Below are 26,655 nucleotides of genomic sequence, written 5' to 3' on the forward strand. Positions count from 1 at the left end.
ACTAACCCTCCTACGGGGCTCAGTTCTTATTATTATTTTTAATCTTTTGCTGAACAGGTCGAATTCCTGTTAGCTAAAAGACTAATTTTTTTAAAGTAAAGACTCAAGTCATTATCTAGGGTGCATATTGAGGGCTTCTTACTCAATATTTCTGTGCAAATCTATTGAATGCGCGAAATATAGATCATCAAAATAAATAAAATAAAATAGTGTCGTCAGTGATTACCCAGTCAAAGTTTTTTTTTTTTATTAATTTCTTTTTCTCACGTTAAACCCAACAAATCTTCCAAGGTCGATTTAAGTCACTTTGTTTTCATCTCTGCTATTAAAATAATGGAGACAAGTCAAGGGAACATTCACTCATTTTCCAGCCCATTCAGAAAATCAACAAGACACTTGGAGACAACAAAGGTTATGAATAGAGCCCAAATTATTATTATTATTATTATTATTATTATTATTATTATTATTATTATTATTATTATTATTATTATTATTATTATTATTACCTTAATTCTAATCTCCTTGCATATTAATACATTTTTATTAATTTATTAATATATATTTTTCTTTTTAATAAGGGAGGTATCTTCTCTATTTCCCTTACTTATTCCCTATTCTCTGGAATCTTGAATTTCAAGTCACTGGCCCCTTTGGTGGGCTTGTTCCGTACGAATAAGGCTCATCTTCTGAATAATACTACTACTAATAATAATAATAATAATCATGAGTACTCACTCAATTGCAGGTTTGCAAAACGCCTTCGACCATGACTGGAGAAGCGGTTGCATCACGCAGGAGACCTGGCATTCCAACGCCACCGACGAGGGCATCTTGGCATATAAGCTGCTGGTGCAGACGGGGCACGCAGACAACCCCATCGACGTCTCCCTCGTGTCACAGGTGAGACTTAAGACCAGGTGTTGTTGTTATTATTAATAATTATTATTGGAATACCGCAATTGTTAAAAGAGGAAAACGCTGACAAGACTGAAGTAATCATAATACGAAATTCAATAAACAAACAAGCCTTAATTTTACCTTGTAGATTTCTTTTTTTTTTTTTTTTTGTTTTTTTTTTTTTTGAAGGGCGACGGGACGGGCAATTCCCTATACCCCGATCTACCCCAACATTCAGGGGAAATAAACCAGAGGAAAAAGAAAAAAGATAAACATATAATCACAGATTCAAATTCTTCCTTCCATTGTTTCTTCCTCTCCAGATCCGCTTAGTGGACTCGGAGGGGATCATCAACCCGAAGGCATTCTACAATTACCTCACGGCGTGGGCGACCAACGACGCCCTGGCCTACACGGCGTCCCAGGCCGACCTCCGGCCGGAGCCTCGTCACTGGACGCACGACCGATACGACTACGACCTGAAGGTGAGTGCGGGGGGATGTGGGGGGGGGGGGGGGGGGGGGGTGGGGGGGGGGGGGGGGGGGGGGGGGGGGGGGGGGGGGGGGCACACGGTCACGTGCCCCTGCCCCCTGGATATGAATAACAGAACATTGTTTACTTTAAATATATCATTATTAGCAGCAAAAATTGGCTTAGTTAATGATTATTTCAAGACTATTTCAACAACAACAACTGCACTACAACTAGTGTGTGCATACATATAAGCGTAAATGTGATCGACATCCGGGAATTTCCTATGGAATGGTTCGAGGTAAGTATCGCTAGGAAAAATACAAATTACCAAGAATTTGTGATATATGTGTGTGTGTGTGTGTGTTTATATATGTATAGATGTATATATATGCGAATCTTTTGTCATTTACACAATACACTGAGAGCTAAAATTTACACAATACACTGAGAGCTAAAATGTCTCCTTTGGGCACACCAGTGTCTTCCATTTACTGTACGTACACGTCCTTCACGCAATACGTTAAAAGACATACTAATTAATTATCTTTCTTATCATCGCTGTTGGAATGTTAATGTCATTCACTGCTGTTCATTAACCGTAACACATTTTCAAATAAATTAGCCGGAGTGGCCTAAGAAAGAAAAAAAAGTGCACAATTCTTTTACATTGCAGCACTTAAAACTGACCACATGTAAGCCATTCATTACCTTTAAAAAAGTGAATGTTTTGATTGAATGCTTTTTCTTTTTTTCCGTCGTTTTTTGTTCCACTCTTGCATTAGTGAACGTAAAAAGCTAATTCATTGCGATATAGTATGTACGAATGAAGGACTTTTTCAGTCTGTTGATATTTGGAGCTCTTATTTTTTTTTTTATTCTTGTTTAAATGGACGTACTACTACTACAACAACAACAGCTCCTTCACGGCAGACGGATGTAGGAATGAATGGCTGTTTCAGTCTGTTTATATAATTTTCTGGGGGGAGGGGAGCATAAAAACGAAACGTCATCACGCGTGGAACTCAAAAAGAACCTCTTCTTCGAAGGAGCACAGAGGCTCACCTGCCCTCCGCTTCCCATCAGCTGATTGACACTTGTCATACCATAGTCATATCATGACATGAGCTCCTCCTCCTCCACACGTCATTAACACTTGTCATTATACCTTCTTTGCAGATCCCCAAGAGCCCGCCCCTAGTGTATACGCAGCTGCCCTTCTACCTCCACCAGCTGAGTGACACCACGACCATCACCACCATGATCGAGGAAGTCAGGGCCATTTGCAAGAGATTCGAAGACAGGGGGCTGCCCAATTTCCCCACGGGGGTCCCGTTCACCTTCTGGGAGCAGTACATCAAGCTGAGGTAAAGTAGAGAGAGAGGAGTCCTGATGTAGTACAAGGAGAGGAGTCTCTCCTTTCTTGGGGCAATAGAGTGGTCTTGAGAAATGTCTTTAGTTCTGAATGAAATAGTAGTGGCAGTGTTGTTAAGGGGGAGAGAGAGAGAGAGAGAGAGAGAGAGAGAGAGAGAGAGAGAGAGAGAGAGAGAGAGAAAAGCCAATCAATCAAAATCTTATAAACAAAAACGTCCTCTTCTTCTGTCTTCCTTCCATCCCAGGTTCTACTTAGTCCTAGCCATTCTCGCCGTCCTGACGGCCGTCTTCCTGGTCCTGGCCGTCGTGCTGATGAACCTGTGGGCGGCCGCCCTCGTCGTCCTCCTGTTGGCGACCCTGGTCTTCCAGCTCTTCGGCCTCTTCGGCATCCTGGGCTTGAAGCTCTCGGCCGTGCCGGCGGTTCTCCTCATCGTCAGCGTGGGCGTCGGGGTGGAGTTCTGCGTCCACGTGACGGTGGGCTTCCTGACGGCGGTGGGCGGGCGGGAAAGGAGGGTGATTCTCGCCCTTCAGCATATGGCCACCCCGGTGCTCCACGGCGCCGTCTCCACGCTGCTGGCCTCCCTCATGCTGCTCTTCTCCGAGTTCGAGTTCATTAGGAAGTGAGTATAGACACTTATAGTGCTCTCTCTCTCTCTCTCTCTCTCTCTCTCTCTCTCTCTCTCTCTCTCTCTCTCTCTCTCTCTTTTAACAATGAATTACTGTTTCTGTTCAATATTATTTAGTAATACACTATTATTATTATTTTCAGAGTATGCTCTCTCTCTCTCTCTCTCTCTCTCTCTCTCTCTCTCTCTCTCGCCTCTCTCTATATCTCTGTACTCTCTCTCTCTCTCTCTCTGTTTAACAATGAATTACTGCTTTACTGTTCAATAATTTAGGCTAATACACGATTATTATTATTTTCAGGCAGTATGCCTCTCTCTCTCTCTCTCTCTCTCTCTCTCTCTCTCTCTCTCTCTCTCTTTCTTTTTTCATTATTGAAATACTGTTTCTCTTCAATATATTTTAGTAATTTACTATTATATTATTCTTATTATTAATTATTATTATTATTATATTGCCAAACTGGTCGTGAAATCTGCGAAGTTAAATTCGTGCTTTTAAACACACACACACACACACACATATTATATATATATATATATATATATATATATATATATATATATAATATATATATATATATGTGTGTGTGTGTGTGTGTGTGTGTGTGTGTGTGTGTGTGTTTATGTATAAATATACATACATATATATATATATATATATATATATATATATATATATATATATATTTAAATAAGAAAATCTGACGCTCATAAAGAACGACGTTCGAAGCCTCATAAATAAGTCTCCTTCTCATAAATTACTCCTCCGAGCTGACAAGGCTGAATTATGAATCGATTTTTGCCTCAAAGAGTTTACAAGCTTTATCGTGAGTGTCCGTCAACGTTGTTTTTTGTTTTTTTTCTAATCGTTCCCGTCGTGTGCTCAAGAAAGCGTGTTTTTTTTTTTCTTCTTCTTTTTCTTCTCTGCAACATGAAAGTGGATTAAGTTTTATCATTTATTTCCTAAAACGTTTTCCTTATTCCTTTAAGTTTCTTCTTCGTTGTATTAGTTCTCTTTTTCTTTTTCTCTTCCTTCCTCTTCTTCTTCCATATTTTTTTCTTCTTCGTCTAAGCTATTTTCTTTTTCTTCTTCTTCGTCCAAGCCATTTTTATTTTTTACATTCTTTAATATCATTTCTCCTTCTTCAATGATAATTATCTTTTTTCTTTTAATATTACATCATCCATAAATTATTTTCAATCTTCTTCTGTATAATTATTTTCGAGGGAATTATTTTCGTTCTACTTCTTCTTCTTTTCATGCATGTTTTTCTTTTTTTACTCTTCTTCTTCACTATTATTTCTCTCTTCAATTATTTTCCCCTTTCTTTTTTTTCTTCTTCTTCTTCCTTGATTATCTGTCATGGCGTCGACTTTATATAGAAAAAAAAAAAACGATATAAATGAAGCGCTGTCATCGTCTGGAATTCATCCTTTAAATTTTCCGTTCCACACACACACACACACACACACACACACACACACAGAAATAATGATTTCCGTGAATATTCCCTAATTACTTATAGAAAAAAAGTACCGGTTTAAATTTATGGACCGCGTCATCAAGCCTTTTCGAGAGAGAGAGAGAGAGAGAGAGAGAGAGAGAGAGAGAGAGAGAGAGAGAGAGATTCATAGATACTTAAATATACGCACATATGTTCTTCAGGCCATTGCATCATTTCAGTGAGAGAGAGAGAGAGAGAGAGAGAGAGAGAGAGAGAGAGAGAGAGAGAGGCATGCATGTATGTGCTCTACACCTGCTTTTGGCAGACTAATCGTCACCACCTGTGCTTAGGAACCCCCCCCCCCCCCCACAACCTCTTCTTACAAGTACACACGCACTCTTATTCAACCATCATTCTCAAGAGCCCGAATGTGATAAGGGATCGCTCATCCCCCTTGAGACGCTTTGAGACAGAAACTAAATAGATAGATGGGGCAGAAACACGTAAAGGGCACAGATAGGGAGAAGCAGGGGGAGGAGGGGAGGGATATACCCAGTGCCCTGGCGGGGCATCTCAGTGACGTCGAGATGTGTGTGTATACGTGTTAGCAGGGACCACCCAAGTCGTGGACTTTGTTTACTCTGGGAGTCTCTTTTTCCAAGAGACGTTTGTTGATGTAGAAGGGCCTCCTCCTCTCTCTCTCTCTCTCTCTCTCTCTCTCTCTCTCTCTCTCTCTCTCTCTCTCTCTCTCTCTCCGGAGAAATGCCTCGATGATGTACGTAGCCCATGAGTTTAAACAGGTATTATATTCGTAAGCGTTTAGGAAATATTCCTGGAAATAATTCTCTCTCTCTCTCTCTCTCTCTCTCTCTCTCTCTCTCTCTCTCTCTCTCTCAAAAAAAAAAAAAAAAAAAACACCAAACAACTTACTGACCAATATAGGCTTATTTAATATAGTAATTATTTACCCTTATTAATCACGTTTTATAAAAGTTCATTATCGTATTAATCCCTTATTGATTATTAATCCCGATTACACTAATTGCTCACTGATGATTAATCCCTTACTAAATTAATCCCTTATTTAGTAATAATCCCTTACCACATCAAATCTCACATTTAATATTAATCCCTTATCCAATATTAATCCTTAATAAGTTTAATCACTTATTAGATCAATCCCATATTGATGCACTGAACCTATAATTCCTTCAACAAATAATATAGGAAAGCAATTTCACTCACACCCTTGACGTTCCTCCTCTCCCTCTACAGGTACTTCTTCTACGTGCTGCTCGCTCTCACCGTCCTGGGCGTGCTGGACGGCCTGATCTTCCTCCCAGTCCTCCTGTCCCTGGTGGGACCTCCCGCCGAAGTCGTCCCTCGGAACCACCTGGACAGATTACCCACGCCCTCCCCGCCGCCCTCCCCTCAGGCCTCGCAGTCGCACTTCCACCATAGCCACTCCTACAGGAGGAGCCACCATGGCGGCAGCAGCAGCAGCATGCGAGGGTGCTCCGGCAGGAGGTCGAGTAGTGGCTGCGCTGTAGGAGGCGCTGCTGGAGGAGGAGGAGGTGGGTGCGGCGGCTCCTCCTCCTCGTCGTCCATGTACCCGCGGCTCCACGGCTCCAACCTCTCCCTGACGACCATCACGGAGGAGCCCCCTTCCTCCACCAGGTCGTCGCAGTCGCTCCGGTCGTCGCACGAGATCGTCGTCGAGCCTCAGGTCGTCGTGGAGACGACGACGACGCCCTCCATGGGCGGCAACGGCGAGCCGCACTTGGACCACCACGTGACGACTAAAGTCACCGCCACCGCGAAGGTCAAGGTGGAGCTTCACACGCAGTTACCTGGTGAGTGTCGAGTGACGTCTTTATTATTATTTTCATTAGTATTATATGATTAATCTTCGAAGTCTTCTTCTTAGCTCAAACTGACATTAATAATCCGACGACCCCCTCCTTCTTCAGGAGCAGTAGAGCCGACCTACCGCACGAGTAGCAGCAGCAGTAGCAGCAGCAGTGGCACCAGAAGGAGCAGCAGACGAAGTAGCAACGGCAGCAACTGCAGTAACGGGGCCGGAGGCGTAGGAAACAGCCCCTGCAATTCTTCTTCTTCCTCCTCGGCTTCCACCTCCTCCTCGTCCTCCTGCTATGGGACTGGGTCCTCCCCCAAGGGTTCCTCAGATGTGGAGGAGTGCTTCTCCAAGTGAGGTGAGGTTCCTTTTACACTCCTTTGCCTTGATTGGTTCCTTTTACACCATATTGCTTGGACTGTTGCCTTTTACATTCCCTTGCCTTGATTGGTTCCTTTTGCGCCAATTTCCTGGACTGTTTCCTTTTACATTCCCTTGCCTTGATTGGTTCCTTTTGCGCCAATTTCCTGGACTGTTTCCTTTTACATTCCCTTGCCTTGATTGGTTCCTTTTGCGCCAATTTCCTGGACTGGTTCCTTTTACACTCCTTTGCCTTGACTGGTTCCTTTTACACTCTTCTTCCTTAAATGGTTCCTTTTACACTCCTCTTCCTTGAATGGTTCCTTTTACACCATTTTGCTTGGACTAGTTCCTTTTTCACTCCTTTAGCTGGCTCATTTTACACCTTTTTACTTGGGTTTTAACAACCTTTTACCGGGTTCTTGTATCACACTTTGGCTGGTGTCTGTTACATTCTGTTAAAGTCTTCTGCCTACTTCCTTTTATACTTCCTTTTACATTCTTATGCCCGTGTCCACCATGCACTGATTTTTTTTTTCTTTTTTTATTGGCCTGGTTTCTGATGCAAACTTGGCCTGGTTCTTGTCGCACCCTTCTCTGGTTCCTCAGAAACTTTTTTTATTTATTTTAAGTGTATGTTTGCAACAGAACTCAACATAATGACATTCAAGATGTTCTTGGAATATATTAAAAAAAAATGTAAAGGTCGCTCATGAACAGCTGATTTAGGGTAGAGTTAGTGAGACTTGCACGCTGTATCGTAGTGGCCAAATAGGATTATATATAATATACACACACATTTATATATATATATATATATATATATATATATATATATAGATATATATATATATATATATATATATATATAATATCAGTTCCGAATTACTTTCTCGCACCCACGTAATACCTGGGAGAGCAAGGTAATGGCTACTGGCTACTGTCGTCTCGATGAGCAGACTTACAGAAGCCACCCAAAACCTCTAGTCGTCGCTTTCGCAAAAAATAAATAAATAAATAAGAAATCTCAAAATATAAAAAAATATACAACCAGTCGCCACATCATACACGCAAAAGGCTGCAACCTGAAATCCCAGAAAATAAGAGTGGGCAGTTAAACAAAGAAAATGAGGTAAATGATGCACTTTTTTTACTCTCTCTCTCATCTCTTTATGTCCGGGGCGGTACACAAGTCGTTCTCTCCGCTTATGGAAGTGTCAAGGCTCGACTCTCTTTTATTTTTTTGTGGGGGATGAAGGGAGGGAGGGAGGGGTGGGTGGGTGTCCAGCAGGGGCCCATTTGTAAAACCCCAAAACGGGCGCAAGTTCTCTCGCTTCATATTCTGGCGTCTGCTCGGCCCATTAAGTAGCCTTTTCCGATGAATTTATGGCCCCTTCGCGCGACGACGCGTCTGCAGCAGCAGCATTTACGAGGAGTCAGTGACTTTTGCGAAACGAGAGACACTCGGCCAGGCCAGGGTTCCTCATAGATTATATATTATAATACATATAGTCAATCATTCGTTTGCCTTCTGATGTTCGGGACAATTCTCGTGATACCTCAACAGTAATTAAAATATCATTCGTTTGCCTTCTGATTTTATGAACAATTCTCGTGATTCCTCAACAGTAATTACAGTATTATTCGTTTGCCTTCTGATTTTATGAACAATTCTCGTGATTCCTCAACAGTAATTACAGTATTATTCGTTTGCCTTCTGATTTTATGAACAATTCTCGTGATTCCTCAACAGTAATTACAGTATTATTCGTTTGCCTTCTGATTTTATGAACAATTATCGTGGTACCTCAACAGTAATTACAGTATCATTCGTTTGGCTTCTGATTTTATGAACAATTCTCGTGATTCCTCAACAGTAATTACAGTATCATTCGTTTGCCTTCTGATTTTATGAACAATTCTCGTGATTCCTCAACATTAATTACAATATCATTCGTTTGCCTTCTGATTTCATGAACAATTCTCGTGATACCTCAACAGTAATTACAGTATCATTCGTTTGCCTTCTGATTTCATGAACAATTCTCGTGATACCTCAACATTAATTACAAACGATTAAGGTGGCACATCATGATCCTTATTTCCAACATGTCCTAAAAAGGATAAGCCACACTATCCTTTCAAGAAAGGAACCCAGAATGCCAACAGACTGTTTAAAATTGGCGTCATACACAGACACGCACACACGTCGGTACAAGAAGGTCCCCGAAGTGGGGGGGGGCGGGGGGATGCGCGGGTGACGCTCGATTTTTATGGGTGTGTGTGTGTGCGTGATGGTACCAGAGACCAATCCATTATTCATGTGCAATTTATGTTCCTTTTGGACGAATCCAATCTCTCTCTCTCTCTTTCTCGAGTGTCGCTTGTGGCGCCTCGTTTTCCAAAGATGCTGAGGATTTTTTTATTTTACTTTTTAATTCTATTACTTTTTAATTTGTAATATTCCTCATTTTTAATTATAAGATTTTTCAGTTTTTTTTTATTCTTAAATTGTTAATTGTTTTACTTTAATTTTTAAATCGTCAATTTTTTTACTTTAATTTTTAAATTGTTAATTTTCTTACTTTTATTTTAAATATTTTTTTAAATTTATTTTATTTTTTTAGGCTCTCACTCGTCGCCCCTTCACCTCCAAGCTTTGGCAATCTGTTTATGCTTTCGTCCCCCCCCCCCCCTCCCCATTCGCATACACGACAATGTTTCTCTCTCTCTCTCTCTCTCTCTCTCTCTCTCTCTCTCTCTCTCTTTCTGCGTCAACACGGCAGATTCAGTCAGGCCTTAATCGAATAGTTTGGTTTTTCGCGCCATTTCCGTCTGATTTCATTTGTGGGAATATATAACTGACGGTATTAATATTAACCTGTGTAAACTCTAGACAAGTGTGCCATTTTTTTTTCCTTTCTTTTTTTAAGTATTTCACTTCGCCAAAATCGAATTAGCTGATGTTAATGGCAGACCTGAATATTTGACATTTAATATTTGACATATATAGTACACAGTAGAAATATGAATTTGGAAGATACTTTTCGTTCTGTGAATATATAAATTAATTTTTAAAAATTGAAGTTATATTCTTGATCTCAATGTAATATTCTATCATTCGTCCATTTTTCGCGAATCATGGAAATTCCAGCGATTCCAAAACGTTGTCAATAAAGAATTTAGCATAATTATTATAATTGTTACTTCCTGTATTGACTTAGGCCTCACTCATAGGGTAAATGAATGATCTTCTCCTCCAGAACTTGCTAAAAGTACTTTCTTTTTCATTTTCCGTATTTTAAACGTCCGCTGGTGTTGGAAACTTGCGGTCGGGCCTGGAAGTGGTTGGCCTCGAGGAGGGAGGAGGAGGGGTGAAGGGAGAGTTTGTGAGTGTGAGAGAAGCACCACAATGGCGTTGCTAATTTCGCCTCAGAGCGCCTTTTATTGGCAGAAAGAATTCAATCACGGAGTCTTCTTTTGATCCCACCGGCCAACGACGTCTCTCTCTCTCTCTCTCTCTCCCTCTCTCTCTCTCTCTCTCAGTTGACTGATTAAGATATTACAATTTTTTCAGTATACCTCCTAGAATTTCTAATGTACGTAAACACCATACCAACTTCTCTCTCTCTCTCTCTCTCTCTCTCTCTCTCTCTCTCTCTCTCTCTCTCTTTCCGAGCTGTTAGTGTTCATTGTTCAAAGACTTTCATTTTATGTCACAAATTCTTTGGATGAATTTTCTGTAAAAACGACCAAATAAAGATCTTATCTATTATGATGAATTCTCGTTTTTTTAAATTAGCGACTAAATTGATGAAGTTGTAAAGCAGTGGCTATAATTCATACATTCCAGCCACTGATTCGGTCAATCAGTTCTCTTAATCGTCACTTATTCAGCCGGTGCTGTTTACGAGCTATGAGTAAACATGCAAGTGGTTAATTTGAATGTATATTTATACTGTTGTCGTTGAGATTTGAATATTATTAATTCGAGATAGTTTCATATAGCTTTTATACAATGACATCGATGTATTGAAATTTCAGTATTATTGTTCACTTGAAGTAATGTCGTAACTGTAATATTCTATTTTCTTTTTTTCGCTTTTCTTAAAGAACCAATGGCCTTCCTCAGTGTTGTGTTCAGTTAAAGATCACTTAAGATGGCAAGAGAAGACTTTAACGAGAGAGAGAGACGTAGTGTTATGGTGGATACGTACATGAGAAATTCGAGTTGATATGGTTAAAAAAAGTCTTAACAAATAACTTGATAAAATGAGAGAGAGAGAGAGAGAGAGAGAGAGAGAGAGGAGAGAGAGAGAGAGAGAGAGAGAGAGAGAGAGAGGCCTATTTAGAAATGGAAATAGAGAGAGAGGCCTATTTAGAAATGGAAATATCTTTTTGCCGACGGTTTCACGAAAGGCTTCATTCGGATCCGTGGATGGAAGCCTGGGCTTCGGTCCGTGTGTGATATCAAAGCCGTAATGAATCCGGGGAACCGAACAGAGGCGCCATTCTGAGGAAGTAAAGCAACCAACCAAACACTACCCCATTCGCGAGATGCAAATTGTGCGCGCGCGCGCGCAGTAAAAACAAGAGCTTAATAACGTCTCCGTCGAATTCCTTCTTCGTTATAAGCTCGCTTTGGGAACGGGGAAAGGGTTGGGGGGGGGGGGGTGCTAGAATGCGTCCCGCCGACCTCAGGGCTAGGCCCTGGCATGGGCGTGTACAGTGAGGGGTATGGCTTTTTTTTTTTTCGGGTGGGCGACGGACGGGTCCCGGGGGCGAGAGGAGGAGGTGGAGGTGGTGGTGGTGGGTTGATATAGCGGGGTCGGGAGTATTTACCTGGGCTGACGTTGATGTCTCAATCCACGGCGAGGTGTGTGGCATGGGGACTGCTCGAAGGGCGTAAGCCTCCTGACCTCCCTCCTGGTCGGTCTCCTCGGCCGAGGTCCCGGACGCTTTTGCTGCTGCTGATACGTGTGCTGCCCTTGTTGCTTCTTCCTCTTCCTCCTCCTCCTCTTCTTCTTCTTCTCTCTTCTTCTTCTTCTTCTTCTTCTTCAGCGACAAGACGAAGAAAGGACAGGCCGCGGGGTGCACTGACAGCTGCAGGACGCTGCAGCCGGGGGAAGTCGCAAAGCAGAGAGGTCCTATGAAGGAGTCCTAGGAAAGATTCCAACGAAAGAATCCTACGAAAGAAACGAGATCTTGTTACGGTACTCCTGTGACGTCCTGAGGGTGGAGTGGGCCAGGAGGGAGGGGGGGGGGGGTGGGGTGATGGAGAAGAGAAAAGGACGGTTGGGGTGTAAAATAGGAGTCGCTGGCGAAGTCCAGGAATACCGAGGTCCTCGACACTTACTTGTGGTTTTCTGTTATCTAAATGGGGGAGACCTGCTACTGCTGCGCCCGCGACACGTAGGGCCGAACCTGCATAAGGGCCATTGTCGTGTGGTGCCTTCCTGCAGCAGCCGACCTTAATGGCGCCCAGAGACGCAACCCCCCGTGCCCGTTGGAGGGCCAAAAGCGCTCGTATCACGAGGCACTCGAAGGCTCCTGTCGTCCTTGGGGGGTTGGGCATCGTGTAGGAAGTGAGATTAGAGTCAGTCTCGTTTTGTGCTATGACTTTCTTTTTTCTCTCTCTCTCTCTCTCTCTCTCTCGTTTCTTTTCTCGTGCTTTCTTTTCTCTAGTAGTTCCTAACATTTTCCTTTTTCTTTTCTGTTTCACATTTACGTTTAGAGAGAGAGAGAGAGAGAGAGAGAGAGAGAGAGAGAGGAGAGAGAAAAATATGTGCTGTGCATGGAACCTGTACCATTATGACCACACACTATCTTCTGTAACAACACTACAATATACTCTAAAATTCTCCTTTCTTGTTTAACAGTGCCGAAGAAAAGGATATGTTAAAACCATTGTTCTGTTTTTATTAACTATTCATGTATTTATTTGTCGTTTTGCACTTTCTCCCTTTTTTAATTTTTTTTCTTTTTGGCAGCTTTTTCATGACCTCCTCGTTCATTTCCCCCGACAGGTGGTGCGTGAGTGAGTGAGTGAGTCCGCCTCGTCCGAAATGGTGCTACTGGACCTACTGGACCTCTTCCTCCTTCAGAAGCCGGATGGAACGTCGGAGGATTTTCTGCTGTCCTCGGGAGGATTCATTCTGTCCTAGAGAGGATTCCTGCTGTCCTCAGGAAGATGCCTCCTGTCCTGAGGAGAATTTCTGTTGCCCTTTAGAGGATTCCTGCTGTCCTCATGAGGACTTATGCTGTCCCACGGAGGCTCCTGACCAGCGCTGCCTCGTCTTCCTCTCCTTCATACCACCACTGGGCAAAAGAGTGGGGTTGCTTGACCAACCCCACTGCAAGACCCGTGTCTACTCTGGGCCAACCTCAAGATTTAAAGCCCTTATGGTTTAAAAAGGAACCTCACCGGCATGAAGGCGTATCAACCTCAAAACCAGGACCTGAGAACCGATTGTGCCGAACCCCTCCTCAAAAATCCTTCATGTCACCCCACCCATTTAAACTACCTCTGCAAATCAGCTTTTTCGAATTCGACCCCCAAAAAGGACTTCTTCGAGACTGGGGGCTTTAAAAGATAGTTTGTGTACAAAGTCTCTCTCTCTCTCTCTCTCTCTCTCTCTCTCTCTCTCTCTCTCTCTCTCTCTCTCATGCCCCCTTCCGAAGTCTATGAAGGAATTCGAAACAATACTTTCTTTTTTTTACCTGATGCGTGGTGTGTCTGTGGCCGCGTAAGTTTTCGTCATTATTGTAATGTCTTCGCTATTATCGTCATTGCTTCCTTGTTTGTTCTTCCTTGTCTGACAGGCACATGGAAGTAAAGGCAAAATAAAAAAACAGAAAGCAAGAAAAGTGACAAAAGTAAAGAGAGGCGAGCGTTTAATTTTGACCAGTATTATGTGAATATAGAGATGATTTAAATCTTATATTTAGGTCTTCACGTCTTTTCCATTGAAAGGAAAGATTCTCTCTCTCTCTCTCTCTCTCTCTCTCTCTCTCTCTCTCTCTCTCTCAGCTTATAAATCGTCATACACTCAATGTCATTTTATTTATTACAAAGTAATCTTATCGTGATTTCTCATCGATTTTATAGTGATTGAACAAAAAATATGCTACGACAGGTGAAATGTGTTCGATACACCTGTGTTAGCAGCTAATTGTGGCGGTGTGACGTTTGAAGAGGTGTTTAGATACCCCGGGTAGTGATGCCTGATTAAGAGACAGTGCCCAACCACGGCCCCGGGGGAATTCACCGTCTGGCGCGAAAAGGAAGTGAAAAAAACACGGTATTTTAGCAGTGTAATTGAGCCCACTTGAAAAAGGCAAATACCGTAATGAAAATGAAAAATGCAGTGCAGTTTACATAACTTGAAATGAAGGCACATAACAGAGTCAGTCTCTCTCTCTCTCTCTCTCTCTCTCTCTCTCTCTCTCTCTCTCTCTCTCTCTCTCTCTCTCTGCTTGTCCTTCTGATGATGAAAAAAAGAAATGAAAATATGACGATTTTAATTTATTACCATCCATGACAAAACGCCAGTGAAGATAATGAAAACCACTTCAGTGATAATGATGATGTAATGACGATAATGACGGTGCTCAGAGGAACCACGAAAATTGTCTACTGAATGAATATACATATAATGTAAATAGAAACACACACAGACACACACACACATAATATATATATGCGGAAACACGTTGACATTGTATCGATAGTTGAAATTGTTTGTACATTATGAGTATGTCGATAGATTGTGAGGCGTGAATGTCAAGAGAAGATACTTTGAAAGAAAAATAAAAAGGTGTAAACATTCTTTTGTAAACCATTTGGCTCTGCTGTATGTCAGATGTTGTATGTTTTATTTTTTTAAAAGCTTCTGTCGGATGTGCGTGAATTTCACTGTTATTATTAATTATTATTATCATTATTTATATGAAAAAAAGAGGCAACTTATCTGTCCTCTTTTTTGAGTGCGTGCAGGAATCTGCCAGTGTAATTAGATGTCTATTATATTATTTTTTATAAGTATATATATATATTATATATATTTCCGTTTAGTGTTGGTTTATTCAAAGGCGTGCAGATCATGTACATGGAACTCAGGACTTTTCAATCTTAGGTAATCTTAGTAAGATGTTCTTCCAAGCCTACCTTTCTCGATCCCAGCTGGGGGCTTCAATAAGGGGGGGGAAAATAAAATAAATAAATATATAAATGCATCGCTTCTCTCGAAAACCGTACGATAATATCAGGCATTGAGCGAAGGTTTGTGGAAATAGTACTACTACAAAGGTGATCCGGTCGTTTCCAGAATTGCTCGAGAATATTCTAACAAAATGTTCTTGCATTACCTCTCTCTTCATGACGATCGAAAAGATACGGAAACGCTAGAATAATTATGGGAACTATCTACGCTTAGTTGAACGAAGATGACCTTTCAAGAAAGCTTCACATGGCCTTTTAAGAAATTCTTCACGTGACCTTTTAAGAAAGCTTCACACGTGACCTTTTAAGAAAGCTTCATGTGGCCTTTTAAGGAGGCTTCACGTGACCTTTCAAGAAGGCTTCATGTGACCTTTTTAAGAAAGCTTCTTTTCAGAAGATTTCACTTGACCTTTTAAGAAGGCTTCACGTGACCTTTTAAGAAAGCTTCACGTGACCTTTTAAGAAAGCTTCACGTGACCTTTTAAAAAAGCATCACGGGACCTTTTAAGAAAGCTTCAAGTGACCTTTTAAGAGATGGACCAATTCCTTTATACAGTGCCTTCCAAAGTGCAAAAAAAAAAAAAAAAAGGGTAAGCCGAACACCTACAGTGTCACCTTGGCACTGGTAATGTTTTTTCCCCCAACACAGAAAAGCTTACAGCTGGTGTTGTACAGTGTATATTATTTGTATTTTATTGTAGAAAACGTTTTTTTCTAGTATGAGTCACTGTAAAGATATATGGAATAAAAATAACATTTCATGCTGGTGTTTCATTGATTTACTTTCCAGGTTTATTATTATTATTATTATTATTATTATTATTATTATTATTATTATTATCAACAAGATGAACCCTATTCATACGGAACAAGCCCACCAAACTTCAAGAGACTGTGATGGTGTTTATCTGAAAAACATAACAGAATGTCATAGGAAATACTGAAAGATGAGATCAGTTATTAGAAGAGAAAAAATAAATCAAAAGAATTAATACATCAATAGATACAAATGTAACAAATTTGTAAAATACAAAACTCGCCACCCTTATCTCACCTTCCATGAGAAAAGATAAGAAATTTTATATTCACAAACCTTGTATGGTATAGGGACTTGGAATATGTTATTTAGGCCAGAGACCAACCGCTGGCACCTACGAGGTCATTCAGAACTGGAAGCGAAATTGACTTTAAGAAGGTTTGAAAGGCGTAACAGGAGGAAAACGTCGCAGTTGCACTGTGAAATAATTGCTAAGCGAGGATGGAGAAAAAGAATATGGTCACAGGTGCAGTAAAAGGAATGAAAGGGGTTGCAGCTAGGGGACGAAGGGACGCCTAAAAGAACCTTAAGTAATGCCTACATTGCACCGCACGAGGTGCACTGACAGCACTAACCCACTTTGGGGCTGTCTAGTTTGGAGACTTGGAGACGCAAACTGAGATATAACAACAAAAACCAGGATTCTAAATTGTTTTGCAAAGGTAACACCCGACGCCTACTACTACTACTACTACTACTACTGAGAAATACAGAATGAAGAATACAATGTCCCTCGTCGACTCTTGACGATGTTCTTCTATCACCGAGTCAAGTAGGACAGCTTAGAACCCAGTCGTTTTACTGAACGTGACTGACTTGAAAAGTCAAGTGGGGGGAAACAGGGTGAGAAAGAACAATAAAAGGAAGGAGAGAGAGAGAGAGAGAGAGAAAATTGTTTTTCTTTATGCTGCTTTCGAACCGTTCACTCGACTTTTAAGGTCACTTTTCTGACTTTTTTTAAAGTTCATTTACTCATTCATTAGACTGGTAAGTTCACTTATATTTGTCGTCTCTCTCTCTCTCTCTCTCTCTCTCTCTCTCTCTCTCTCTCTCTCTCTCTCTCTCTCTCAGAGATTTACTGACCTTCCCAACTTTCTCATAAACGAATTGAGAAATGAGAGCTTTGAAGAGCTCTGAATATTCTAAGAAAATTAATATTCACATTCCCACAAAAAAGCGTAAGAACAATTAACCAAATATAATAAAAAGAAAGGTTTTAAAGCTTAAAATATACACGAATGAAACAGGAAGCGCACACGAAGCATCCATTCTTATCTCTGGTAGTTCCTCATTTTTTTTTCTAGTTTTCATTTCATAATATGGCGTGCACAGCTCTCCTTACCGCCTTATCACCCCTTCTCCCTCCACACATTCCCCCACCTACCCACCCACCCACACATACACACACATACACACACGCACGCGCAGAAACTCCAAACAGTCGCTCGCTCTTGAACTTTCTCTCCGACCACACACACAACCAGATGAATTCAGCAGACGATGCACCAGCACCAGCAGACAGCAAATAGAACAGTCACATGACACGGGGGGGTGACTTATCAACTTATTATTATTCGAGGGGGAGAAAGATGACGATGATGAGAAACGACCCAAACTTACGTGAGGACGAAGAAAAAAATATCAGAAACGAGAACTTGAAAAGCGAAACTCGTACTTTTCGTGTTTAAATAATGAACAAAACTGAAGAAAAGGGGCCCAAACAAGAGAACTGAAAAGCCAAAGATATACATCACGATGAGCCGTTGCAGAGGCAAAGCCTCACATCAACTACTACTAATCCCACTGCTATATTAAATGCTATCACCATCGACGTGATCAAAGCGCCGTCACCCGTAGACGGCTGGCAGGGGAAAAGGGGAGTGGGGTGTGAAAGATAATGACAGAGCGGTAGGTGGGTGGGGGGAGGGGCAGGGGGGGGGAGGAAAGGTAGAAAGAAAGAGCAAAAGGAAAAGGAAATGACTTGGGTGGTCCCCCGATGAGAGAGAGAGAGAGAGAGAGAGAGAGAGAGAGAGAGATGAGAGAGAGAGAGAGAGAGAGAGGCGGGCTGGTTTTTTAAACGGTCTCTACATGCGGGGAGCCATTTTAGAAAGGAGGAGTGTTTTGGTGCTCTCACTCATCTAATATGTTTATAACTGTGGACCCAATCGGAGTGATTAGGTCATCTTCTTATACTACATATACTCTCCCCGTAGGGAGGTCAGTGCCGTCAGTGCACCTCATGCGGTTCACTGTAGGTATTACTTAAGGATCTCTGCAGCGTCCCTGCGGCCCCTAGCTGCACCCACTTTCATTCCTTTCACTGTAACTCCGTTCATGTTCTCTGTCTTTTCCTCCTTACTTTCCACCCTCTTCTATCAATTGTTTCTTAGTGCAACTGCTTTGAGGTTTTCCTCCTTTTACACCTTTCAAACCTTTCAACTTTCATTCTTCCTTTCAACGCTGAATGACCTCAAAGGTCCCAGTGCTTGGCCCTTGGCCTAAATTATATATTCCGTATTCCTTTATATATATTCTATTCCCTCTTCTTCTTCTTCTTCTTCGTAATAGGTTACGACTCCCCAAGTCAGCTTTCTTTCTCGACGTCTTTTATTTGTCTCTGCTGCCATCTGCTCAGTGGCTGAATAATCGCGCGAAAGGGGGCGGAGGGGGGCTCCCCCCCCTCCTTTCATTGAATGATTTGCGCCCGACGCGAATGTCTGGGGGCTAATTACTCTTCACCAAGATGAAGGAGGCTTGAAGTGGGAGATTATTCCCGAAAAAAAGGAAGCCGAAGAGGAAAAGACGAACATAGTAAGGGACTTCATCCTGATAAGAGGGGGGCAATAAAATATATATATATATGGAAAAGAAAGACAGGTATATAATTCACTCTTCAAATGCAGAGCAGAGGGAGATCCGTCTACTCGCAACCAACCAGCTTCTTTCTTTCCTCCGTCCGTCTGAAATTCAGGTTCTTTGATGTCGCATTCTGGCGATGAAGAAAAAACAAATGAAGATGTTCTCTCTCTCTCTCTCTCTCTCTCCTCTAGATTCGCTTCTCCGCTCTCTGTTTTATCGTCCCTCGAGTTCTTGGATATATGAGTCTCTCTCTCTCTCTCTCTCTCTCTCTCTCTCTCTCTCTCTCTCTCTCTCTATATATATATATATATATATATATATATATATATATATATATATATATATATATATATATATATATATACTCTGTCCCGTTGCAGCATCAACAGGTATGAACTGATTACTTTACGAATTAACCTTAAACTTTCACTTGTAATTTTCCGAGATTTGGCAAAAAAAAAAAAAAAAAAAAAGACAAGAGATGTCCTCAGACTGGCAGTGAAGGGGCATAAAGGTTTACCGACCCCAGCTGAGACTTGTGAGGTCATTCAGAGCTGAAAATAATAATGGAATAATTGTTAGGAGAGGGTGGAATGTAAGATGGAAAAAAAAGAGAGAGAATATCTACGGAGGTATAGTAAAAGAAGTTAAGAGGGGTTGTAGCTAGGGACCGAAAGGACACTGCCAAGAACCACAAGTATTGCTTCCCCTTACGGGATCGATCCCCACCATGAATCAATTGTTAGGAGAGGGTGGACAGTTAAGATGGATGAAAGAGAATATGAACGGAGATACAATGAAAGGGATGAAAGGGGGTTGCAGCTAGGGGCCGAAGGGACGCTGCAAAGAACCTTAAGTAATGCCTATACAGTGAACCGCGCATGGGGTACACTGACGGCATTACCCCCTATGGGACTCCGGTTCTCAAGTACATCCACAATTTAGCCTTTAACTTTATATACCTCTATTCTTACTGCCTATCTTCTGTCTATCTGTCCAACCACTCAAACTATTACTAATTAGCACCCGGGGGGGGGGGGGGGATGTTCTCCCTGAGCCACATTTAGTACCTTTTTTTTCAATTTCCTTAAATTCTGTCCAACACCTGCAACTCCCTTTGTACAGTTTTAAGCGCTGAATGTCCGAAAGTTCCCTAGTAGGTACTGTCAAAGGGTTCTTTTTATATAATACAGAGATTCCTTGTGATATTACTATAATTTAAAAGATGTTGAGAGAATCTACGTTATATGAAAAAAACCCATTGTTACAATTCATGGACGTTTAAGGTGAAAATGGGTCATCCCTAATTACTCCAATGCTTACCAACCAACAGTCAACAGGACTAACGTATATTGACAAATGACTGCTTTGGAATGTTTTGTAAAAGCGGTTCAATAAAATGTTGTTATACCTTTTATTACAAATCGAACGCGACTTAACTGGATAATCATTGGGGGGTTTCAGGTATCACAACTGTTACCAAGCTGGTAACTTTATCACGACTGATTTTCTGTTTTGATACACAATAGGAATGAAAACAGACAGAAGTAAGGTTAAGAGAGAGAGAGAGAGAGAGAGAGAGAGAGAGAGAGTAAGGTTAATGAAGAGACAATCCTGAACTGGAGTAGAAGTCTGCCTTATCCTAAGTCTGAAAGATGGACGAGAAAAAAAGTTCTCGATTAAAAAAAAAAAAAAAAAAAAAAAAAAAAAAAAAAAAAAAAAAAAAAAAAAAAAAAAAAAAAAAAAAAAAAAAAAAAAAAAAAAGCAAAGGAAAAAACACTTTTCCGAGCTTCGGGAACGAGTCATGCTGTATTTTTCGATCCTCAGAAACGATTCTTGGTGGCATTCTTCCATCAGCAATTATTCATGCTGTCTTTTTTTTTCGAGCTGCAGAAACGAGTCAATCTTTTTCAGGCTTCACAACCGAGCCTTGCGGTCTTTTTCGAGCTGCAGAAACGAGACATGCGGTCTTTTCTTAGCTACTGAAACAAGTCATGTAGTCTTTTTCGAGCTGCAGAGAGGAGTCAGGTTTTTTTTCCCGAACTACAGAAACGAGTCAAGTCTTTTACGAGCTACAGAAACGAGACATGCGGTCTTTTCTGAGCTACAGAAACACTTTTATTTTTTTTAAGCTACAGAAACGAGTCAGGTTTTTTGTTTTGTTTTTCCTTTGAGCTACAGAAACGAGTTTTTTTTTTTTTTTTTTTTTGAGCTACAGGAACAAGTCAGTTTTTTAGAGCTACAGAAACGAGTCAGGGTTTTTTTTTTTTTTTTTTTTTGGAGCCTACGGACGACGGGTCCTTTTTTTTTTTTTTTTGAGCTACAGGAACGAGTCAGGTTTTTTTTGAGCTACAGGAACGAGTCAGGTTTTTTTTCGAGCTACAGACACAGTTAGTCTTTCTCGAGCTACAGAAACGAGACGCGTGGTCTTTTCTGAGCTACAGAAACGTCACAGTTATTTTTTTCGAGCACTGCAGAAACGAGTCATGCTATCTTTTTCGAGCTACAGAAACCAATCACGCAGCAGAACACGCATCTACGAACGCAAAAGTCACCGCCACATATCACAACGAGTCCCGAGAAATGCTGGAATAGGTCGAGAAACTCAAATAGGAGACGTTCTCTCTCTCTCTCTCTCTCTCTCTCTCTCTCTCTCTCTCTCTCTCTCTCTCTCTCTCTTATTTTTTGGGATAACTAACTCAACTACCTACAAGAGACAGCCTCTGATATCCACTAAAACCAATGCAAATTATCACAATTAATAATATCACTCTTAAAATACACACTGTAGCCCCAATTCCTCAAACAAAAAATAAATTAAACCGTTCCCACAAAATCAACAAACCCTTTTGATCATCAGCTCCTCGCGCAGGGAGTCAGGACGCTGCGCAAACTTGGTGTGATTTTCGCTTTGCGCGTTTCTGAAAGAAAGACCTTCCCTCAACCATGTCACAAAAGAACCGGCCCCAGAATTTCTAAGTATGCTAATTGGAAAAGCTGTCAGCTTTAGAGGAGGCCGCCGGTTTGAATTCAAAGAGGGTGTCTTTTGCCTTCTCCCTCCCTCCCCCCCACCCCCTTCCATCCAACCCTTCCGAGGGGGACTGTGAAGAAACGTCGAGATCTTAATCGGCTGCATATGGAGTGTGACAGTGGGTGCAAATTCTACTAGGGTGGCCGACCGCTGAGGAAAAGACGGTTTGTGGCCATAGCTGTCTTTGTCATTTCATGCTCAGATCTCTCTCTCTCTCTCTCTCCCTCTCTCTCTCTCTCTCTCTCTCTTCTCTCTCTCCAGACAGACACACAATTCCATTACTCTTCACATGATACACATTTGTTCTCTTTTCTTTCTCCCTACACTCAATATACTCTTTGGATTATTTCCTCTCTCTCTCTCTCTCTCTCTCTCTCTCTCTCTCTCTCTCTCTCTCTCTCTCTCTCTCTATCTCTCTCTCTCTCTCTCCCTCTCTCTCCTCCTCTCTCTCTCTCGCCCTCTCGTCTCTCTCTCTAAGACAATTCCCTTTCTCTTCACATGAAACACATTTGTTCTCTTTCTCTCTCTATACTCAATATACCTCTCTCTCTCTCTCTCTTCTCTCTCTCTCTCTCTCTCTCTCTCTCTCTCTAGAAACACAACGATTGCGAGGACAACTAATAGAAACATTCAAAATGCTGAAAGGCATAACAAAAGTAGACAGCAACCTATTTACGTTAAACGAAAACCAGACAAGAAATAATGGATGGAAACTAGAACTGAAGAGATACAACACATCCCATTGTGGGAACTTCTTTACATACAAGATATGTGACACATGGAATAAACTGCCACCAGAAGTTGTAAACAGTAACAGTGTGGAGGAGTTTAAAAGAAAGCTAGACAAAATCCTTAGGACACTGTGAATGAACAGTAATAAACCTGCTCCTAGGGATAAGTGAGCACTGGATGTCTCCCCGGATGGACTAGTAAGTCTTTGAGACATCCTAATACTTGCAACTCTCTCTATACTCAATATATCTTTAACTTATTTACTCTCTCTCTCTCTCTCACTTAACGAAAGCATCTTATTTTAGAAACAAACACTTTTCCAAAAAAAGACGTTGTGCATGGACACAGAAAATGTAGCCCTATTGAAATATATTCCGATAATACCGCATCACCCCTGTAGGAAATTTGTGTGTCCAGAAGTTGCCCAAAACTACCAGTGATGAGTGTCATATCAAGAGCTTAAGCTGGCATAAGACCACCGAAATCTAGTGCAACCATGAGCTATTGGTGACAGTGAAAGGCCTTATTTACTCTATGTGGAATACTAAGTTGTTTAAACGTATCAATAAAGCATTATATAACTCGTTCTACCACTTGAGGAAGATGGCTATTACGAAGGACCACATTCACTGCAAGTTGCCTTATTTAAAGAGAAAAATTAACCAGTGCCGTGACCAGGATTCGAACCTGGGTTATTGCGGCCACAACGCAATGTACTAACCACTATACGATCACGGCTAGCAACAGGTTAGTATTATTAGAACTGCAAATGCTAATTACTGCTCTGCAGGAGATACTGAAACTCCCCTGGACGGCTAATAGTTTGGAATAAGTACTTAAACTGTACTTTTAATATAAGAAAAGACCTCATAAGCGCGGTAATATTAACGGAATATTAAACTTTCACCAATATCGGTCTTCGAACGCAAATGTAAGCCTAACGGTTTAATAAGCTTTCAAACAAATATTGAGATTTTTACGCCACTTTCAAACGCAAAGTCAGATACAAGCACAATATTATTGACTTAATAATTACCCCGAGGTTTGTCTAATCGAATCGTTAATACAATAAATGAGGAAATATGCTTGTTGAAAGTTACAACTACCAAAGAAAACTACTCAATCCTTAGTCTAACAAGAGAAAATAGCTGGCTTCATAGTTGAAGGGGAGACTTGCTTATTTTTAAAACTTGCCTACGCTACTTCATCCTAACTCTATTACAAAATTCAAATATATATATAATATATATATATATATAGATATTATATATATATATATATATTATACCTTATTTTTTAAAACATGCCTACGCTACTTCATCCTAACTCTATTACAAATTCAAATATATATATATATATTATATATATATATATATATATATATATATATATATATATATATATATATAAATATATATATATATATATATATATATAGATATATATATAGTATATAGTATATATATGGTACTATGATATATAATATATATATATATATATATATATATATATATATATATATATATATATATTATATATATATATATATATATATATTATACCTTATTTGAAAACATGCCTACGCTACTTCATCCTAACTCTATTTCAAAATTCAAATATATATATATATATATATATATATATATATATATCTATATATATATATATATATATATCTATATATATATATATATACGTATATATATATATATATATATATATATATATATATATATATTATATATATAATATATATATATAAAGATATATGTCACGAAGGAAAAATAAACGAAGGAGTATCTGCGAGACCTTTCGACATTAAACGTCATTTACTGAGCAGAAACTGACATACATGAGATAAAAGACAATACAAGAAGATTCGTATAACTGACAGATAGGGATTATAAAGAGATTAGTACCTAGAATCTGACACACCTGGAAGATGAGTAACCTTCCCAAGCAAGCATAAATAATGGGTGCAATTAAAGGTTTAAGACAATCATCTCAGATACAAGGACAAGACAATTAAAGGATTATAGGTGATAGCTATTCAGAACTTGGTAAACAAAACCATATTCACAATATATGTCAGACATACATTACAAAGAAGATAACTCTAAGGCAACTAATTTTTATGTAAGTCTGTAATTATATCTTTGAGGTCATTCTTAAGCATGTTACAGATACAAGGGTCTAAATGAAAAAGGCCACGACTAACATTGAAATTACAATGAAAAGTAAGTTGTATTAAAGCAGATTCTAAAAGATTTTGTGATAAGACATCTCTTGACCTTGCAATTAATGAACTACCAACCCAATTTATTCGGTGGTTGTTTTCACTTAAATAAATGAATATTGCATTAGACGTTTGCCCAGTTTTTACAGAATATTTATGCTGGCTTAGCCTTACTTCTAGGCCTTTGCTAGACTGTCCGAGATAAAATGAGGGACAATCCATACATGGAATTTTATATATTATGTTGTTGCTTTCTCTGGGGCCATTTTATTATAGGATAAAACAAGGTTGACATTAAAAGCTGTTAACAATGATTTAATGGTTTCAAATCCGTTAAAATAAAGCCCACAAAAAGTTTTATAGTGTAAGTAACACGCAGAAAGAAAATTCTAAGAACATTCTCGGTTTGCCTTTTTTAAACGGATTTAAAACCATTAAATCATTGTTAAAAGCTTTTAATGTCAACCTTGTTTTTTCCTATAATAACACACTAAAAGGAATGTTAATAAAAAATGGTCCCAGAGAAAGCAACAACATAATATATAAAATACCACGTATGGATTGTCCCTCATTTTATCTCGGACAGTCTAGCAAAGGCCTAGAAGTAAGTCTAAGCCAGCATAAATATTCTGTAAAAACTGGGCAAACATCTAATGCAATATTCATTCATTTAAGTGAAAACAACCACCGAATAAATTGGGTTGGTAGTTCAGTAATTACAAGGTCAAGAGATGTCTTATCACGAAATCTTTTAGAACCTGCTTTAATACAACTTACTTTTCATTGTAATTTCAATGCTAGTCGTGGCCTTTTTCATTTAGACCCTTGTATTTGTAACATGTTTAAGAATGACCTCAAAGATATAATTACAGACTTAAATAAAAATTATTTGCCTTAGAGTTATCTTCGTTGTAGTGTATGTCTGACATATATTGTGAATATGTATTGTGAATATGGTTTTGTTTACCAAGTTCTGAATAGCTGTCACCTATAATCCTTTAATTGTCTTGTCCTTGTATCCGAGATGATTGTCTTAAACCTTTAATTGCGCCCATTATTTATGCTTGCTTGGGAAGGTTACTCATCTTCCAGGTGTGTCAGATTCTAGGTACTAATCTCTTTATAATCCCTATCTGTCAGTTATACGAATCTTCTTGTATTCTCTTTTATCTCATATATGTCAGTTTCTGCTCAGTAAAGGACGTGTAACGTCGAAAGGTCTTGCAGATACCCCTTCGTTTATTTTTCCTTCGTGGCATATATCTTTATTTATGGATTTATCATGTCCTAACTTTTGTGATTCAGTTATACATATATATATATATATATATATATATATATATATATATATATATATATATATATATATATATATATATGTGTGTGTGTGTGTGTGTGTGTGTGTATACTTACGCTTTCTGGATGGTAATTTCTGTCGTTTTAGAATCTCCTGTATGATATAAAATGTCATAAGCATTCAAGCCTTCAGACTAATAAAAATAAGAAAAAAATGTTTCCCCCGAGTGCCTAAGAACTGAAACGGCCTTTAAAACAAACGGTATTATTCAGGAATAAGGTTAAATTTTCCTATATAAACTACTTTTCCCACTAAATCATTACATTAGCCTTTGAAAACGTGAATGATAAAGACCATAAATTTTGGTCGTGTTGTTCTAATGTCAACTAATTAAAATAATTTGAAGTTAATTTATCTGCCACCATATCAAA

General features: G+C 39.8%; 1 protein-coding gene and 1 non-coding gene across 2 annotated transcripts in view; one reads left to right on the plus strand and one right to left on the minus strand.

Annotated features, from left to right (window-relative positions):
- Positions 1-16,013, plus strand: part of LOC135210768 (protein patched-like) — a gene marked incomplete in the record, with an annotated part of 76,973 nt that extends 60,960 nt beyond the window's left edge. Inside the window, 7 exon segments of the mRNA XM_064243618.1 lie at positions 749-903; positions 1,224-1,385; positions 2,551-2,738; positions 2,991-3,365; positions 6,092-6,669; positions 6,787-7,029; positions 13,058-16,013. Of these exon segments, the coding sequence (XP_064099688.1) occupies positions 749-903; positions 1,224-1,385; positions 2,551-2,738; positions 2,991-3,365; positions 6,092-6,669; positions 6,787-7,028 (1,700 nt within the window).
- A 7,344-nt stretch (positions 16,014-23,357) lies between these two features.
- Trnah-gug (transfer RNA histidin (anticodon GUG)) lies at positions 23,358-23,429 on the minus strand. The gene has a single exon. It is a non-coding gene; the product is annotated as a tRNA-His (tRNA).
- Between the last annotated feature and the right edge of the window lie 3,226 nt (positions 23,430-26,655).

The sequence above is a fragment of the Macrobrachium nipponense genome, chromosome 4, assembly GCF_015104395.2.
Source record: "Macrobrachium nipponense isolate FS-2020 chromosome 4, ASM1510439v2, whole genome shotgun sequence".
Classification (NCBI taxonomy): Eukaryota; Metazoa; Arthropoda; class Malacostraca; order Decapoda; family Palaemonidae; genus Macrobrachium; species Macrobrachium nipponense.